At 50.0% G+C, this 17129-nt stretch overlaps 1 protein-coding gene across 3 annotated transcripts in view; it reads left to right on the top strand.

Annotated features, from left to right (window-relative positions):
* DRP2 (dystrophin related protein 2) overlaps positions 1 to 16186 on the top strand; it is a 41045-nt gene extending 24859 nt beyond the window's left edge. For all 3 annotated transcript variants that reach the window (XM_032390029.1, XM_032390030.1, XM_032390031.1), the window contains 13 exons: positions 829 to 903; positions 1537 to 1738; positions 1961 to 2046; positions 3661 to 3818; positions 4142 to 4308; positions 6479 to 6590; positions 7979 to 8115; positions 8422 to 8487; positions 8742 to 8807; positions 9667 to 9810; positions 11394 to 11631; positions 13447 to 13567; positions 13890 to 16186. In XM_032390029.1, coding sequence (XP_032245920.1) covers positions 829 to 903; positions 1537 to 1738; positions 1961 to 2046; positions 3661 to 3818; positions 4142 to 4308; positions 6479 to 6590; positions 7979 to 8115; positions 8422 to 8487; positions 8742 to 8807; positions 9667 to 9810; positions 11394 to 11631; positions 13447 to 13567; positions 13890 to 14014 — 1697 coding nt within the window. In that variant the 3' untranslated portion in view covers positions 14015 to 16186. The remainder of the gene's footprint in view (positions 1 to 828; positions 904 to 1536; positions 1739 to 1960; positions 2047 to 3660; positions 3819 to 4141; positions 4309 to 6478; positions 6591 to 7978; positions 8116 to 8421; positions 8488 to 8741; positions 8808 to 9666; positions 9811 to 11393; positions 11632 to 13446; positions 13568 to 13889) is intronic.
* Positions 16187 to 17129: the final 943 nt, after the last annotated feature.

Raw genomic sequence — 17129 nt, 5'->3', positions numbered from 1 at the left:
ATCACATTAGGGACTTAAGCTTAGAGATGTGAACCAGCTCTGCTTTTAAAGACACTGTCCAGGCTATGATGAGTGTGACTTTCATGTGCCTTAGTGTTGGCTACTAAGAGAGAGTCATCATTAGGTTGCAAATATTGTCCATGTTGATGTGTGTAAATATTGTTCATTCATTCTCCCTGCCATAGAGTGTTCCATTATATATACCACAGTTTCTTCATCCAGTCTACTGTTGATGGACTTTTGGGTTGTTTATCATTAGGAACTCATAAAGGACAGTGCTGTTAAAGAGCTCTTGAAGACACGTTCTGTGCATGTCTTTCAGTCTACAGGTCTAACATCATTTCAGTGCATCATGAATAGACTAGGAAATTTGAAAGTGCAACAGATCCTTAGCAAGAGTCCTATTTGCTCGGAATTTGTTATGTTTTTACTTTACCAAATCTAGCAAGGCACTGTTTCCTGAAATGTTTCGTTCAGTTATTTATACATGCACACATGGGTGTCCATATTGGACCGTGATGCCAAATGAATTTCTTACCATGCGTCTTAGTCAATAAATGTTTGAAAATCACTGCTGTAGGGATACACAGCCAGCAGGTTGCAGGATACGTGACTGTTCAATTTTACGAGGTAATGCCAAGTTGTTTTCTGAGGTGATTGTATCAGTTCATGCTTCCACCAGCCCTCCTCATTTGTCCACGTCTTTTCTGACACCTGCTATTGTCAGACTTTAATCTCTTGCCAAGCTGGTGGGTGTGATACGGTATCTTGTGGTGGTTTTAATGTGCATTTCCCCGATCTGAGTGTGGCTCTTTCCATTCTTTGCAGCTGATCTGAACAACATTAAGTTCTCAGCTTACCGCACTGCCATGAAGCTACGCAGAGTCCAGAAGGCACTGCGTTGTAAGTTTCCCCTCACATCTCTCCGTGGCCTTCACCCCCACTCCCACTCTTCCTCATCTGTTTCCTGTTCTCCATTTTTATCCCACCTCAGGCCCGGGGTGTTGATTGGCTTGGCGGGAATTCTCCAAAGGCTGGGAGATGCTGGCTGTGGGTACCTGCTCTTTCCAGGCGCCCCTGATGGCTCCAAACCTTGGACTGGGATACTTCTGGCCACAAAATAGTTGCTTGACTCTCCATGTTGGGCAGGGAAGGGACAAGGAGGAGGAGGATTATGGTTATTTTGGAAACAAGTCTGGGGTTTGGGGACAATGGAAGGCGCCTGGAAATGGGACTTGACCCCTTAGGAGTTCATACAACAAAGAAGGTGAATTTACTCACCTCCTACCATCTTCTTGAAACTGATGTCAAAGAACGTAGGGGTATATACACATTTTAGGTTAATTTAGGGGGCCTTTCGCTGCCATCCCCCTCTTTGGGATAAGGGTCTTGGTGAAGGGCAATCTTGTATCCTACTTACAAATGGTGGGTCTGGAGATGGAGTCAAATTTGGTGATGGTGGTGTGTTAACTCCTTGACTAGTCTTGGGAGTTCTACTTTTGGCTATCCTTTCCCCCTGTCTCTTTTCCTTCCCAGTGGACCTGGTAACTTTAACCACAGCCCTGGAGATCTTCAATGAGCATGATCTGCAGGCCAGTGAGCATGTGATGGATGTGGTAGAGGTCATTCACTGCCTGACGGCCTTATATGAACGGCTGGAGGAAGAAAGAGGCATCCTGGTCAACGTGCCACTCTGTGTGGACATGAGCCTCAACTGGCTCCTCAATGTTTTTGATAGGTGAGGGCTTGTACCCCTGGAAGCCTCCAGGATGAAATCCAATGGGACATCGGAAGTGGGCATGGTGAGAAGGGCTTGCTCCCACAGTGGACTCAGACTTAGCTCAGCTTGGGGCATGGTTGGCACAGAGCCCTGCTGGGATCAACTCTGTGAGGGGAATTAATGCCAAGATGTTAACTCGTTCCGTATAGTCATGTTCTCAGTCTCTTCTCTTAAACCTAGTGGTCGCAGTGGGAAGATGCGGGCATTGTCCTTTAAGACCGGCATTGCATGCCTGTGCGGCACAGAAGTGAAGGAAAAATTGCAGTGTGAGTACAGCTCCAAAGTCTGGAGTGGAGTTGGGTGAAGGGAGAGGTGTAGTGGGAGGAGGAAGGGTGAAAATAAGCAGAAGGTAGGTCTTATGACTAGTCAGCAGAGTACAACTCGGGCTACATTATAATGGTGGTCCAGGCTATGCAAAGAACGCACAACAGCCAAAGGCTAAGATGGGTCTAAGGCCTGTTACTATTTCCAGTGTCACTCCAAGGGGGTTGGCTTCTTCTGATCTAATGTAATTAGTTGACCAAGTTCTGAGTTGGCATCCTGGGGTATCCAAGGGTCCGACTTCCTAGTGCCCTTCCCCTGTGGCCTATCGGGCTTAGCCCTCTCCCAGTCTGAAGCTCAAGCCATGTCACACATTCTACTGGAGACTTCCCATGTGATTGCATGGGGCGGGCAGGGGGCGCACACTAATCCCCATCGGGATTATTATTGGGAGGTGAATAGTAGGTACGCCTGTAGTTTTTAACCTCTCTGGTTTCTAGTACCTTTGCTTTTCCCTCCATCCTCCATCTTCTCTACAGCATTTTGTGCTTTTCTGTGCTAAGTGCGGTGAGTACAAGGTGCAAGTAGACACGGTCCCTGCTCAAGTTGTTGACGGTCCAGAGGTGGTGATGGAAGTCCACAGAAAGCATTTTTGAAAGTGCTAATTAGAATAATCTGAATGGCAAAGGGTATGTGCTATATCAGATCATAGAAGAGGGATGACGGATCTGGGAAAGCTTTGCAGGGAAGGAGACAGAACAAAGCAAGGTCATAGCAACGATATTATTGATTTCTCCCAACATCCCTTTGAAAAGGACTGGGCAGTGATTATTTCTCCTAAGTTTACAAGTAAGGGAACTGCAGCAGAGAGAGGTTCCTCACTTACCCAAGGTCCTCCAAGCTAGTCAGTCATGGATCCAGAACTAAAACTCAGGCCGTCTGCCTTCTACTTCTGAGTATTTTCTAAGCCATAGGCGATGTATGAGACAGACAAGAACCTTTGAAGGAGCTTTTCTAAGGTTGGGGTAGGATGGGGGTAGTTCGCACAGGGCAGATAGAGCCCCGATTCAAATATAAGTACCATGGTCTATTCCACAATCACTTAGAGGTAATTCTTAGATGATCATCTCCTGTCTGCGGATTATCCGTGCCAGTGTTTCTTTCCATTTGAGTGGAGAGTTGAGAGCTTACTGCAGTGTCAGGCTCCGTGAGCTACATGAGCAGGAGGGGACTCATGTTCAGGCACCCCTAAACCCCACGCCCCTTCATCTTGCTACTTGAGTCTGTTTTCCCAACAGTGTCATATCTGTGTCTGGCATTGGTCTCACATGCAACCTGCTCTCTGTCTACATCTCTCTCTCTCTCCCTCTGTTTCTGATGTGCCCTCTCTCTCCCTCTCTCTCTTTGTGTCTTTTTCTCTCTGAACTCAGAGAATGCTCTTTTTAGAACTCATGGGCTTCTAGAAGGTCAGGGATGGACCTTTAAGTATTCCAGTTTTGAAAGTTATTAGCTAAGTCGATGTGCTCTTTCCCTGTCTTCCTTTTCTGCTCCTTCTCCTTACACCATTCTCTGGCCATTCCTGCTTCGGGGTGGGCCATGACTTATGGTGTGGCCCACAGACCTCTTCAGCCAAGTAGCCAACTCAGGCAGCCAGTGTGACCAGCGCCACCTCGGCGTCCTGCTTCATGAGGCCATTCAGGTGCCCCGTCAGCTGGGGGAAGTGGCAGCCTTTGGGGGCAGCAATGTGGAGCCCAGTGTCCGTAGTTGCTTCCGTTTTGTGAGTATGGAACTGGGGAGGGATGATGAGAGGGAGGGTGGGAGGAAGGGAGGGAGAACTAAGAGCGAGGTTTCCGATCTGAACTACTCAGATGTAAGGGAGTTTGCTCAGATGGAATAACAAAGCAGAAGGTTCTCTGGGCTTTTAAGGCCAGAGTCCTGCGGGGGCGGGGAGCGATGCCAGCTCAACTAGCAGAAGGTGGACACCTCTGTAGAATAGGCCATAGGCCAGCCCAGGTCTTGCTGGTTCTCCTGCCCCTCTGCGGGCTGCCAATCTGGGGACAAGGGCCTCAGTCATTGTCATTGGGTTTCTTGTTTCCCTAGAGCACTGGGAAGCCAGTCATTGAAGCTTCACAGTTCCTAGAGTGGGTCAACTTGGAGCCCCAGTCCATGGTGTGGCTAGCTGTTCTGCATCGGGTCACCATTGCTGAGCAAGTGAAGCATCAGACCAAGTGCTCTATCTGTAGGCAGTGCCCCATCAAGGGCTTCAGGTAAGGAAGGCAACACCTGCTGGACTGATAATAATAAAGGGGCCACGTTACATATAGAAGCACATATTATGAAACAATGTATTCTGTAATTATATAATTACAGCTCATCTACAGCACACTGTTCTATGTTGTTTTAATCCTTTCCACTGCAGAATGTTCGACGTTTTAAAAAAATCGGCAATGGTGAAATACTTTCTTTTGTTTTCGTCTATATTACAAAGTAGTCCAGACCTACCAAGAATGTATAGAAAAGTGAAAAGGGGGTCGGCTGGGGGTGGGGAAACAGCACAGAGAGGGAAGTAGTTTGTTCATTGTGTCCCAGGGAACGTTAAGTAGAACCCAGAAGCCCCAGCATCCTGACATATAAGAACACTTCTGTACCAAATGATATGCTGGCAAATGGTTCACAAGGGACTCCCCAGAAAGCAAGAGAAACAAACAGAAACCCAAACCTGATTTGTAGTATTTGCTAATTTCCATGACGTAAATACTCCCACCGTGGCTGATGTCCAGCTACCCACAAGAGGTTGAGAAGAGATGCATTGGTTGGATACTATTTTTTAAAGATTTTATTTATTATTTGTCAGAGAGAGAGTGAGAGAGAGAGAGGGAGTGAGCACAAGCAGGGGAGAAGCAGGCAGAGGGAGAAGCAGACTCTCTGCTGAGCAAGGAGCCTGATGTGGGACTCGATCCCAGGACCCTGAGATCATGACCTGAGCTGAAGGCAAACGCTTAACCGACTGGGCCACCCAGGCATCGTCCCTGGTTGTATACTATTGACAGCATTTCCACATTACAGATACAATAGACTGAACCTCAAGAGCATAGATAATAGAAAAATAATCAGGAGGTGGTGAGTTCTGAGTAATTGTTACCTTTGTTTTTAATATCATTTACTTAATTGTGAGTTTATATATATTTTTTGTAATGGTTGTGTTTAACAACTGGCTTGGAAAAAATCCCTGAAATTTTAACAACTGGCTCTCATGAGCTGGTTTGAGCCAGCTCTAGCCCGCAGAAGTGTGCACCCACCACCAAGGCGAAGAAAGAAAGCACGATCGCAATACATTTAAAGTTTCCCTGGTTACATTCCCCTTCTCCTCCCACTACCCTGAATTTGGCTTTCATCATAAAATGCTCAAGTTTTCAACTTTTGAAAGCATGAAGGCACTCTCTTTACAAAGGCCCTGCTTTTTATAAGCAAATGAGGCACGCAGGTGTCATGTGACTTGCCCAAGTTCACACAGTTGGTGAATGTAGATCCAGGACTAGATGTTGGCTCCTCTGACTTCCATAAGTCTAGGCATTTCACCTTTCTGTACTACTAGGTCTGGGCAGTTCAGCCAGGCTTTGGACCTGCTTCTGAAGAGCTAGTCAATATTCAGTAATAATAGAATTATTATTATACTTATTTATTATTTTTTTTTTAGAGAGAGAACATGAGCAGTGGCTGGGGCGGGGCAGAGGGAGAGGGAGAGAATCTTTAAGCAGGCTGACGCCTGAGCGGAGCCCAGAGCGGAGCCTGACTCGGGGCTCAATCTCACAACCCCGAGATCCTGACCTGAGTCAAAATCAAGAGTCGGACGCTTAACTGACTGAGCCACCCAGGCACTCCGAGTTATTATTATAAACAAGTTTTGGAAATAACTTAGCCAACTTGCCCAAGGCTGGTAGAATAAGAGCCTTCGTATTGGAAGTGTAACTTCTCCAACGTAGATGGTGGTACCTGTGAGACAGGACCCTTCGGAGACATCTTCGTTTAGAAAGCTATTTGCGGGGCGCCTGGGTGGCTCAGTCGGTTAAACGTCTGTCTTTGGCTCGGATCATGATCCTGGGGTCCTGGGATCGGGCCCCGCATGGGCTCCTTGCTCAGCGGGGAGCCTGCTTCTCCCTTTCCTGCCACTCCCCCTGCTTGTGCTCTCTCTCTCTCTGTGTCAAATAAATAAATAAAATCTTTTAAAAAATGTAAAAGAAAGAAAGAAAAAAAAAAAAGAATAAGGCTAGTCATCTAGTGAGGACGCAGCCACTGTTACGTATGGGAGGTTGAGCCCATTATGACTCCATGCCTCGCCCCCTTCTAACGTGTGTGTGTATATCTGGAAGTTAGGGAAATGGGGAGGTCACTACGGTCCGCTGGATTCTCTGTCCTACCACCTCTCGTCTCCCCAAGGTACCGGAGTCTGAAACAATTTAATGTGGACATCTGCCAGACCTGCTTCCTGACAGGCAGGGCCAGCAAAGGCAACAAACTTCACTACCCCATCATGGAGTATTACACACCGGTACGGAGCCTCTGGGCGGAGCAGGTTGGGGAGGCAGCAGTCAGCTTCTAGGCCCTTGATCTGCTTGGCCGAGCATGGACTAGCTATATTCCGTTCTCCTTTGGGGAGCATTCTCCGAGCAGTCCTGGTGATTCACCAGTTTGGGGGATTCCTGGCTATAGCAGCCCAGGACACTCATGGCCATTTAAAAGGCATTTACTATTTTCCTGCAGCGCAAAGTCTCAGGAAAAAAAAATAGAGAGAGCAAGACAGTTCCAGGCAACTGGCCTTCCTTCCATTGCTCACTTTAATTTTTCCTGCCTAGCTTCCTGCATTGCTCCCATCAACCTGGTCTTCACCGGCTACTTTGTCATTTCTTCCATCCCTCCTAGTCAATTCCAAAGTTTGTGCTCAAATCAATTACTCAGTCTCTTGGAGGTAAAAAAAAAAAAAGAAAAAAAGAGTATGCTCTTTACCCGGGTCCCCAAATTAACTTGGTTTTCATTGGAGAAGAGATGACGATTTGGAGAGATGGATTATGGGGAACCGCGTTGAAAGGTGGGGAGGTGGGGTGGGAGAGAACATTGGGGGGAGCTGGCAATATGCTTGGGACTTGGGAGTATCTGTGGGGCAGAAAAGGATAAAAGAGCTTGGGGAGTAGAGTCCACTCAGGGAGCTAAGCTTGGAGTTTTGGGTCCTGAACACAACAGAGGAGAAATTCTGTGAGTGGATTTCAGGAATGCTGACCAACCTGGGCTCAGGTAGCTATGAAGGGCAGAGTTTCACCAGTTTGGGGGATTCCTGGCTATAACTTTGAGCATTCCTGCAACCTAGTCTTCACCGGCTACTTTGTCATTTCTTCCATTCCCGCTAGTCAAGTTTGTGCTCAAATCAATTACTCAGTCTCTTGGAGGTAAAAAAAAAAAAAAAAAGTCCCTCATGTTCTCACTGGATGTGTCACCCAGTGGGAACAGGGGGCTTGCCTTTATTTTTCTTCTATTATCATTTCAAAATAAACATACAGAGAAAACTGGCTTGAGATGGTAGACTGATAATCCTCTACCTCCTGCTCATCTTCTGCACCCCTAGGATTTATATAAAGATCCTTTAGAAAATAACAAATATATGCTTACTGCAAAAATTCCAATTCCTTAGAGGTGTATAAAGTCCAAAACGAAAGTCCCCCTCTCTCCTCAGCCTCGCCCCCACCTCTCCAGTCCCACTTCCCAGAGGCAGCCAGTGTTCACAGTTTGGCAGTACATCCTTCTTGACCTTTTTCTGGGAGTGGAGCGTGGTGGGCATGAACAAGAGTAGATGACCGGTCATGTTCCCTGCTCTGGGGGAGCATCCCCACTTCCCCAGCACCCCGAAGCCATTAAGATGGGTCCCTCTGCCCTGTCTGCCCCTAGACCACATCCAGTGAGAACATGAGGGACTTCGCCACGACCTTAAAGAACAAATTCCGCTCAAAGCATTACTTCAGCAGACACCCTCAGCGAGGTTATCTGCCCGTGCAGTCGGTGCTGGAGGCGGACTACAGTGAGACGTGAGTACCAGGTGCTGAGCGGAGGGGCTGCGGGCCCTGGCGGGCTGGGGGTGGGATGCACCGTGTAGGGGCGGAGGAGTATTCCGAGGCCAACCTGACTAGCAACAGGGAGGGTCAGCTTGGGCCTGGCTAGGGAGCTGGCCCGAGAAATAGATTAGAATCCAGCCCCTGCATCCTGTTCCCATCAACTCTTGGCCATCTGCCTAGTTTAGTGGGGGGGTGGGAGGGGTGGAGAGGGTGGTGATAAGGAAACAGACTGCTCAGCTGCCCATGCCTTGGTCCTCTGAGTCCGCTGCTTTCTTCTAGGCTGGCTTCTTCCCCGACGTTGCCACACGCCGACACACACTCCCGCATTGAGCATTTTGCCAGCAGGTACCACCAGGTTCGGGGGAGGGAGATTTTAAAGAGTCTAAGGGGGAGGGGGTCTTCAGTCAGGGCAAAGAGAATGGCGTCTAGACCAGGGGGGTGTGCACAGTGGGGTATGTGGCAGCCAGCGAGGCCCAACACTCCAGGGTGGTTGGGGCAGCCCCCCAAAGCTAATGATCCTATTGTGGGATTAGAGTCCTTGAGATGAAAGCAAGCCCCCACATCCTGCTTTCCCTTCTGTTCCTGCTTTTTCTTCTCAGGCTTGCTGAGATGGAAAGTCAGAATTGTTCCTTCTTTAATGACAGCCTGTCCCCAGATGACAGCATGTAAGTTTTCACAGCTGCGTATTTTCCAGAAAGAGTTCTCCTTAGGATCCCTCTGCCACCATTTGGGAAGGATATATCCTCCAGGAGAGGGACGTGTGGTGGCCAGGGTCCCAGAGGCCCCAAGGAAGGAAGGCTGCTTTCTGGGCACAGTGTTTAGTAATAGAAGCCCTCTATCGACTGACTGAGCCGCCGTATGCCCAGGTCCCTTCCTCTTGCAAGATCCCGTCCTTCCATGCCTAACTCTGAAGGAAGGAGAATATGCCCTCATCTAAAGTTGCAGAAATGAGCCATTATCTCCGCTCAAGGTGCCAAAGCCCCGTCCAGTGCCACACCCTGGGGAGACACCAGGGACTTGACTGAAGTGTGGCCAGAGGGATTCCCTGGTGCTATAGCTCAGAGAAGGGGCCCCTTATCCCTAGGGAGGTCCCTGACAAGCTCAGGGGGCTTAGGAGCTACTGGCCAATGGATGAGGCTGGCCCCGATGGAACTTAGACAGGCAGTGAGCCCCCTGGCGGGGGGGGAGGGGGGGTGAGGAAGCAAAGGAGGACGAGGTCAGGGAACAGCACACACCGGGAAGTGATTTGCTCATTGTTTCCCAGGGGGCTTTAGGTAGAACCCAGAAGCCCCAGCATCCCGAAAACACTCCCTCCTATACCCTCAACCACGACCTCTGCCACCTTTAAACACCTTTATCCCTCTTAAACCTGAATATATAGGCTTTCCCTCTCTATGTGACTTAGAAGTGAATCTTCCAGCCTATGTCTCCTGGGGCCTGAGCTGGGAGCTGAGAACTCCTGCCCTGAGATGTTTCTTGGTTCACTGCCTGGCCACCTCCTCTTCTCTCCCCACACCCGCGCAGAGATGAGGACCAGTACCTGCTGCGGCACTCCAGCCCCATTACAGACCGGGAGCCGGCCTTTGGACAGCAGGCTCCGTGCAGCATGGCCACAGAAAGCAAGGGGGAGCTAGAGAAGATCCTGGCCCACTTAGAGGATGAGAACCGGTGGGTGCGGTGATGGCACAGATCTGTGCGGGTGGGAGAGTCAAACAGTTTAATTTCGAGTCTTGACACTTCCACATCCTAGCTATGTGACTTCTACTCAGTGATCCCCCATTTCCTCATTTATAAAATAAGGATGACGATAATAGTATCTACCTCCTAGGGTCACTTGTGAATTTCCAATGAAATCAGGCATATAAATGCGTTAGCCAGTACCTGGCTTATCGTAGGGTTCAATAAATGCTAGCAATTCTAATCATAATTGGAATCCTTTTAACCCAACCCAAATATTTTCAAGTACCCAGTAGATGCAAGCAGAGAGAGTGCAAACACAGAGAATACAGAAGAGAGAATGCATGTCTCTGCCCTCGAGGAACTTTCAGTGTTGGAAAAGGAAAGAGGCACTTATCACTCACTGAAAGTAATAAAACAAGAGAAGGGTGACATTGCATGGAGTATGTGAGGACTGGAAGAGGGAAGGTGAAGATTACGAGGATGACATTAATCTCCATAAAGTACGGGTTTCGGTACTTTTCAGCCTGTGTCAAAGGGTCCAAGCCACTTTGGGGGCATTCGATAAAACCCAAAGGATTCCTCAGACCAGTGCTTCTCGAACCTTAGTGTGCATACAAGTCACTTGGGGAGCTGGGTAAAACGCAGATTTTGATTCACAGGTCTGGGGTGGGGCCTGAGTTCTGCATTTTTAACCGGCTCCCAGGGGATGCCCATGGTGCTGGCCCCCAGACTACTTGGAGTGGCAAGTCCTTAGAACAGGGCCGGTCTGCCAAGTGTTCGCTAACTGGTTCAAGACAAGATAAATACAGACATAGAAAGTCAGCTTCTAGAAACCTTTAGAGCAATTCGACATGGCCATGTGTTCCAGGCACATAATTAGTGGACTTTTCATGGAATCAGCCATAGACCCATTTGCGTGCTGTTGAACTTGTGTGGCAAGTCACGTGTGATGGGAGCTGTGTGCTGGCCTTAGGCATTTGGACCACTTATTGGTCCACAGTGATTGAACCCCCACCTCCCCTGGTTTTCTGCTACGGATAGTTTGAGAAGCACTGCGTTAGATCAGCAGTGGGCAGGCCCGGGGGAAGCATTGGTGAGAGAGCGATTCTGTTTCCTGATGACTCAACAGGGGTATTCAAAGGGGGCCAAACAGGAGGGTAGGTGGAGAGAAGAGGCAAGATGGGTGATCTTTTGTTTGTCTTCCGCTGGAATCTAAAAATCTAAAAATGGAGTAGGTGAATCTGTGGCCCTAATGCCTCATTTATTTGCAGACTATGTTTCTGCCTGATTTTAAGGTCAGAATTAATCCCTGAAGCAGCACATCAAAGCCCTGAGACCTTTGTTAGATGAAATGTCAGCTCTCTCTGCTCTGAGGCCCGAGGATGGCAGAGTAAATGACATGTGTGCTGGAGAAGAATGGATATGGCCATTCGAGCCCGAACATGGCTGGGGTGGGGGTGGGGCTGGGAGAGCAAAGGGACCGCACACCACTAGGTAGGAGGGGACATCTGGGACCCAGACAGTCAGTACTTTGTTAGGGCCATAGGTCTTGGCTCCTGTCTCCTTGGCAGGATTCTCCAGGGAGAGCTGAAGCGCTTGAAGTGGCAGCATGAGGAGGCTGCCGAGGCCCCCACCCTGGCTGAGGGCTCTGCCGAGGTAGCACAGGACCACCGCAACGAGGAGCTCCTGGCCGAGGCCCGGATCCTTCGGCAGCACAAGAGCCGCCTGGAGACACGCATGCAGATCCTCGAGGACCACAACAAGCAACTGGAGTCTCAGCTGCAGCGCTTAAGGGAGCTGCTCCTGCAGGTGAGGCTGGAGCCTGGGGGGGGGGGGGGGGGGGGGGGAGGACCAGAGCTGCTGACTGCCCCCCCCCACCTCCTGGACGTGGGGAGCTGGGGAGTGCAGCAAAGGGCAGGAACGAAAGCGCTCCTTGGCGGTGGCTGTTGTTGGATGACTTTCTGAAGAGAACTGGGCTGACGACGATTAGGGAAGGGGACTCGGGAAGGGGCCGGTGTGCTCTTGGCCAAGTCTGAGTGCTCACTTCCCCACGACCCATCTGAATCTGGTATCGAGAGGACGAAGCTCAAAGAATCATCCAAAACATTGATTTCGCTACCGTGATGTTTGCTGGAAAGAAGCAGGTTTGGACATGCTGGGGGAGACAATGATGTTTGCCGGGAAGGGAGCTCTTCGTTCCTGTTTGTCCCTTTCCTCCTTGAGGGGTTGTATATATGGCATGGTGTAGCTCTGGAGTCGGACAGCCCTGGGTTCGAATGTGGCTGTGCCAATTCATGACTGTCAGGTGTTAGGCAAGTTACTTGGCCTCACTTACCCCAGTTCCCTCATCTGTAAAACAGGGATAATAACATCCCAACTTCGTGGAATTGTGAACCTAAGATGCGATAATGTATTTAAAGAATTTAGCACGATGCCAAGAATGTAGGGAATACTTTGTAAACGTTACCTATTACAGTTGACCCTTGAACAACACAGGTTTGGACTGTGTGGGTCCACTTATATGCGGATTTTTAAAAGATTTTGTTTATTTATTTGAGAAAGAGATCGCGTGAGCATGCATGAGGGGGGGAGGGGCAGAGGCAGAGGGAGAAGCAGACTCCCCGCTGAGCAGGGAGCCCGATGTGGGGATGTGGGGCTGGATCCCAGGACCCCAGGATCATGACCTGAGCCGAAGGTAGATGCTTAACTGACTGAGCCACCCAGGTGCCCCTATATGCGGATTTTTTACTGTACAGTACTGTAAATGTATTTTCCCTTCCTTATGGTTTTCTTTTTCTTTTTTTTTTTTAGAGGGAAAGTGAGGGAGAGGGGCAGAAGGAGAGGGAGAGAGAGAGACCCTTAAGTGCGGAGCCCAACTTGGGGCTTGATTTCACAACCTCGAGATCATGACCTGAGCCAAAACCAAGAGTCAGACGCTCAACTGACTGAGCCACCCAGGCGCCCCTTATGATTTTCTTAATAACATTTTCTTTTCTTTTGCTGACTTTATTGTAAAAATGTAGTATATAATGCATACAAACTAAATGTTTAGTGTTTATGTTACCAGTAAGGCTTCTGGTCAACGGTAGGCTATTAGCAGTTAAGTTTTGGGGGAGTCAAAATTATATGTGGATTTTTGACTGCACGGGGGTGGTCAGTGCCCCTAACCCCCACATTTTTCAAGGGTCAACTGTATAATCACTATATGTACCAATAATACCACCCCATGCCTCTTCCCCAGATCCTCTGAGGGATAGCCTCTAGATGAATTCCTAAAGGTCTTAACATATATCATGAACTGAGGATCAGGTGTGTAACGCTATATTTTCAGGGAGATCCGGGTTCTAAATAGCTTAATTATAGCTGAGATGGACAGCAAGAGACCTTTAGGTGCAACTGGGAGTCTTTGACACATGTTGAAGGAGGAAGGTTAACTGGTAACTGAATATTCTAAGAAGTTTCTTCAAAGGGGAAGCCACTGTTTGGGGCACTACCGAAAACTTCTTAAAGTCCCAGGGCAAAGGGATGGGCACGAGGTCTCTAAAACCCCTTCTAAGCTCAGGAGTCTGTTAAAGTGAGGTCAGAAAAGCAAAGCCACCTAAGTCATGCCTTACCTCTTGCCAGCCACCCACCGAATCAGATGGCAATGGTTCTGCAGGCTCGTCCCTAGCTTCCTCTCCGCAGCAGTCAGAAGGCAGTCACCCCCAGGAGAAGGGACAGACCACTCCAGATACTGAAGCTGCAGGTAAGTTCCCCCTGGCCCCTCCCAGCCCCTTCCTCCATGGCTTCATCCTGCCCCAGATCTGCCCAAGGTCCTGCTAGGGCTGGACCATGGGTTTCCCCTCGTGGCTTTGAGCTTAGTGTCAGGGATACTGGCTTATCGACTGAAGCGTTTGTTTGCTTATTCTACACGTGTATATTGAGCACCTCCTATGTTCTAGGCGTTGTGCTGGGAAGACACAAACGCTGTGGGGTTTCGTCCTTCAGCGGGCAGCCTCCCGCCTCAGCCCCTTGGCCTCAGCAGGGAATCCCTAGTTCTCTCCCCAAATCTCTCTTTTCCAACTTAGATGATGTGGGGTCCAAGAGCCACGATGTCAGCCTGTGCTTGGAGGACATTATGGAGAAGCTCCGCCACGCCTTCCCCGGTGTGCAAAGCTCTGATGGGACTGCCAACCCCCTGTTGGCCTCTTGATGGAGCCAGATCCCCATCCTATAATCCACAGTCCTCTCCCGGTTCTGGTCCAAGTCTTCCTTCACGCCTTCACCCAACCTTTCCGGTCCCTCCCGGGCCCACATTCCTCAGCCAGAGTTATCTGGGCTCGGGGCAGCAGCAGGGATCTGCCCATGTGTGAAGTGGATGCTTCAGGGCTGGGAGAGGGAGAGGCATGATTCCCCCAACTCTAGAAACGTGCCCTTTAATCCTCAAGTTTGAGACCAGTCCCTTATGTATGTTTCTGTCGCGGTGCGGGCAGATGGGGAGCAGAGAAGCTGCCTTGCAGAACTAAGCAGTGCCCATTGGCCCCTTTCCCTTCTCCATGGCATTATGGAGATAAGGAAGCCGCATGACCCCACGGTTCCAGCATTAGGAACCCACAGGGGTTAGCCCTACTCTCTGGCCCAACTCAGGGAGGCAGAAGGGCATCCCCAAGACACAACCCCCCCAAAAAAAAGTGCCCCTGAAAATGTCTGGGCAGCATGTGTCCTATTACTTTAGTTTGACGGCGTCTCTCTCTAGCCATCCTGATGCTCCCTAGATGTTGTTTCCCCTTTGAATATCTTCAGTTCCTTCTGCCTCAGGCCTTGGCCGCCCTTGCTCAAGTTCATTCTGATTCTTACTTACACCATACACTTGGAAACATTAAAGAGATACTTATGGGCTTAGTTCCCACCCCACCCCCCACCCCGACCCTCCTCCTTCCTGAAGGCCTCAGCCTCCTGAGACACCAGAAGTTGCTCCGGAAATCCAGCTGAAGCCACCCTTCACTCTTCCGGGTCTGCCCTCACAGCCCTGGGGCAGAGGCAGCTGCTTGCTCAGCAAGGGGGTCTTGCTCTCCTTGGGTGAGGAAGGGGAAGCCACTCACTAGCCTGGAGGAGTGTGACTGCCCAACACTCTTGCAGGCTGTGACCCTTGTTTCTTTCAGGCGGAATCAGATGAGGCGGCTGATTGTCCCCAGCTAATCACAAGGCAGATGCAAGCAGCAGCCCTAAATAGTGGTCCCTTCCCAGGAACCGCTGGCCACAAATCAGGAAGCTGGCCACTTCCCACCCAGACAACAGCAAGGCCTTCCTTTGCATAAAACTGTTCTTTCTAACTCTGGAAGGTGAACCCGATCCTCCAAGTAAACTAACTCTTGCTAGGCTGCCTAGACCATAATCCCTTTATCCAGAAACCGTTCAGAGTAGATAGCAGGGGGTGGGGGTGGGGCGCGGGGGAGTGGGCTTGGGGAATTTGAACAGAGTCAGAGCGCACTTAGGCAGCTTTCTGCAAAAGAAGCTTTATAACCCAGAGCCCTGCAGCTGATTTAATTTGCCTAAGTTTATATACATACATATCTGTCCTGCAGAGGTACTGTACAGCGGTACTCCCCTGGCCTCACTCACACATTAAATTCTAATACCTCTTAAAGTATTAATGTTCTGCCTTGCTCTTTGTTAGCCCCAGCCTCCGGCTGGACAGAGACATGCAACCTGGCCGCTCCCCTAGGATGTCTCTCCATTCATGTTTGGGGTGAGCTGTCCTCCAGACCAAAGCAAGAGAAGCCTGTGGCCACAGTGGGATCTAACGGGAAGAGTCACTCTGTTTTCTTCACTCGTTCCAAATCTTGTTCCCTTGAGACCTGGGCCTTGGATGAACTTTTCCTGGGCTTCCCCTTAAACAACGGTTCAGGTGCCAAAACAGAACAGAGGCAAGCTCTACTCATCCCATGCAGACAAGAAGGAACAGATGGGCTTTTGTTGGCCTTTGCCAGGCTAAGACACAGAGAACACCCTCCAGCCCCTTCCAGGTCCTAAGTCTGCCTCAGGGTCTTAAAGAAAGCAGTGGCTGCCACCAAGGTCAGGAGGGTATGAGATAGGTGGGGTGCTCTGTTATAATCACGTAGTGCATCCGTCCATGGGTAGAACTGCTGGGAAGTTAGATTTCTCTGCTGCAGGGGAGGGAGGGCAGTAGCTTGGGTCCAGAAGCCTAGGATTGCTTCCTTCTCGAATGGCCAGGGAGCACTAGGCCACAGGTCTGGGGTATCAGACCTAACCATGACATCTGCCTCAGTGTTCATGAGGTGTCTGGATGGGAGGACTGGGTATCTGGATGTATGGTGAACAGGTAGTAGGCAGGCATCAGACACAGACCATGGGCATCTGTCCATGGCGGGGGTGGGGGGTTGGGGGTGGGTGTGGGGGTGGCAGAAGGAGGCCATATTTGTAGGGCCCTATTTTGTGGGCAGGAATGGGATAGAAGAAATGTGCTAAAGGTCAGGGAGCTCAGGGTCTTTGAGGCATATCCTGCCCAAGCCTTAGGAGGGCAGATGTTATGAAACAATCTTTTACCAGGGAAGTCCTAGAAAACCCTTTCTATACGCCCCCCCGCACCTCACCCAAGAGATCTTGGGCTGCTGAGGGCCTGTGGCAGCCGCAGTGGGCTAGGCATGGTAGGGAAGACGTAGATCTTGCTATGTAGGATTTGTGCTGTGGGTGGACCGAAGCAGCAGGATAAGAGTTGAATTCTCACTAGTGGGGCCGCTGACACTTTGTGTGCGGTCCTGTGTGTACCTGTGTGTGTGCCCGAGGTATGTCACTCAAGAGTCCAGTGACAGTCACTGCAACATGTGTGGGCCGTCTGCCCACAGTGAGGTAAATGGATCCTTGGGCACCGTGAATCCAAATCAGGGTGAGATTTACTGAGATGTGTTGCAGGTTGTGAGGCATCTGTCTCCTAGAGGTATCTTTTGCGATGCTGCATTAATTTATGGCCCTGTGCTGGAGGAGTGGTAAAGGGAGTTTCCGGGGAGGCAGCCTAAAGAAAACCTCTGACGTGAGATCAGCATCCATGCGAAGGAATGTGAGTGTTTGCCGGGGTGGTTGTCAAATAGTATCAGGCAATAGGTAGAATCGAAAGGCGACTGATTCTCGACGGAATCTGACAGAGGCCAAGAAAGCCGTTACGAGGGGGCCTCTGCTCCGAATGAGGGCAGAGTGGAGTCATGTTGACTGGGAACTTGTCAGAAAAGGCTGACTGGCTGCAGAACACCAAGCTGTCTGCTGTACGGTTCCCTGATGGGGGGCCCTTCCCCGGGAGGACACGTGCCCTT

Source organism: Phoca vitulina, unplaced genomic scaffold (genome assembly GCF_004348235.1).
Source record: "Phoca vitulina isolate PV1807 unplaced genomic scaffold, GSC_HSeal_1.0 scaffold57, whole genome shotgun sequence".
NCBI classification, from domain to species: Eukaryota; Metazoa; Chordata; class Mammalia; order Carnivora; family Phocidae; genus Phoca; species Phoca vitulina.
This window is presented reverse-complemented; position numbering and strand designations above follow the sequence as displayed.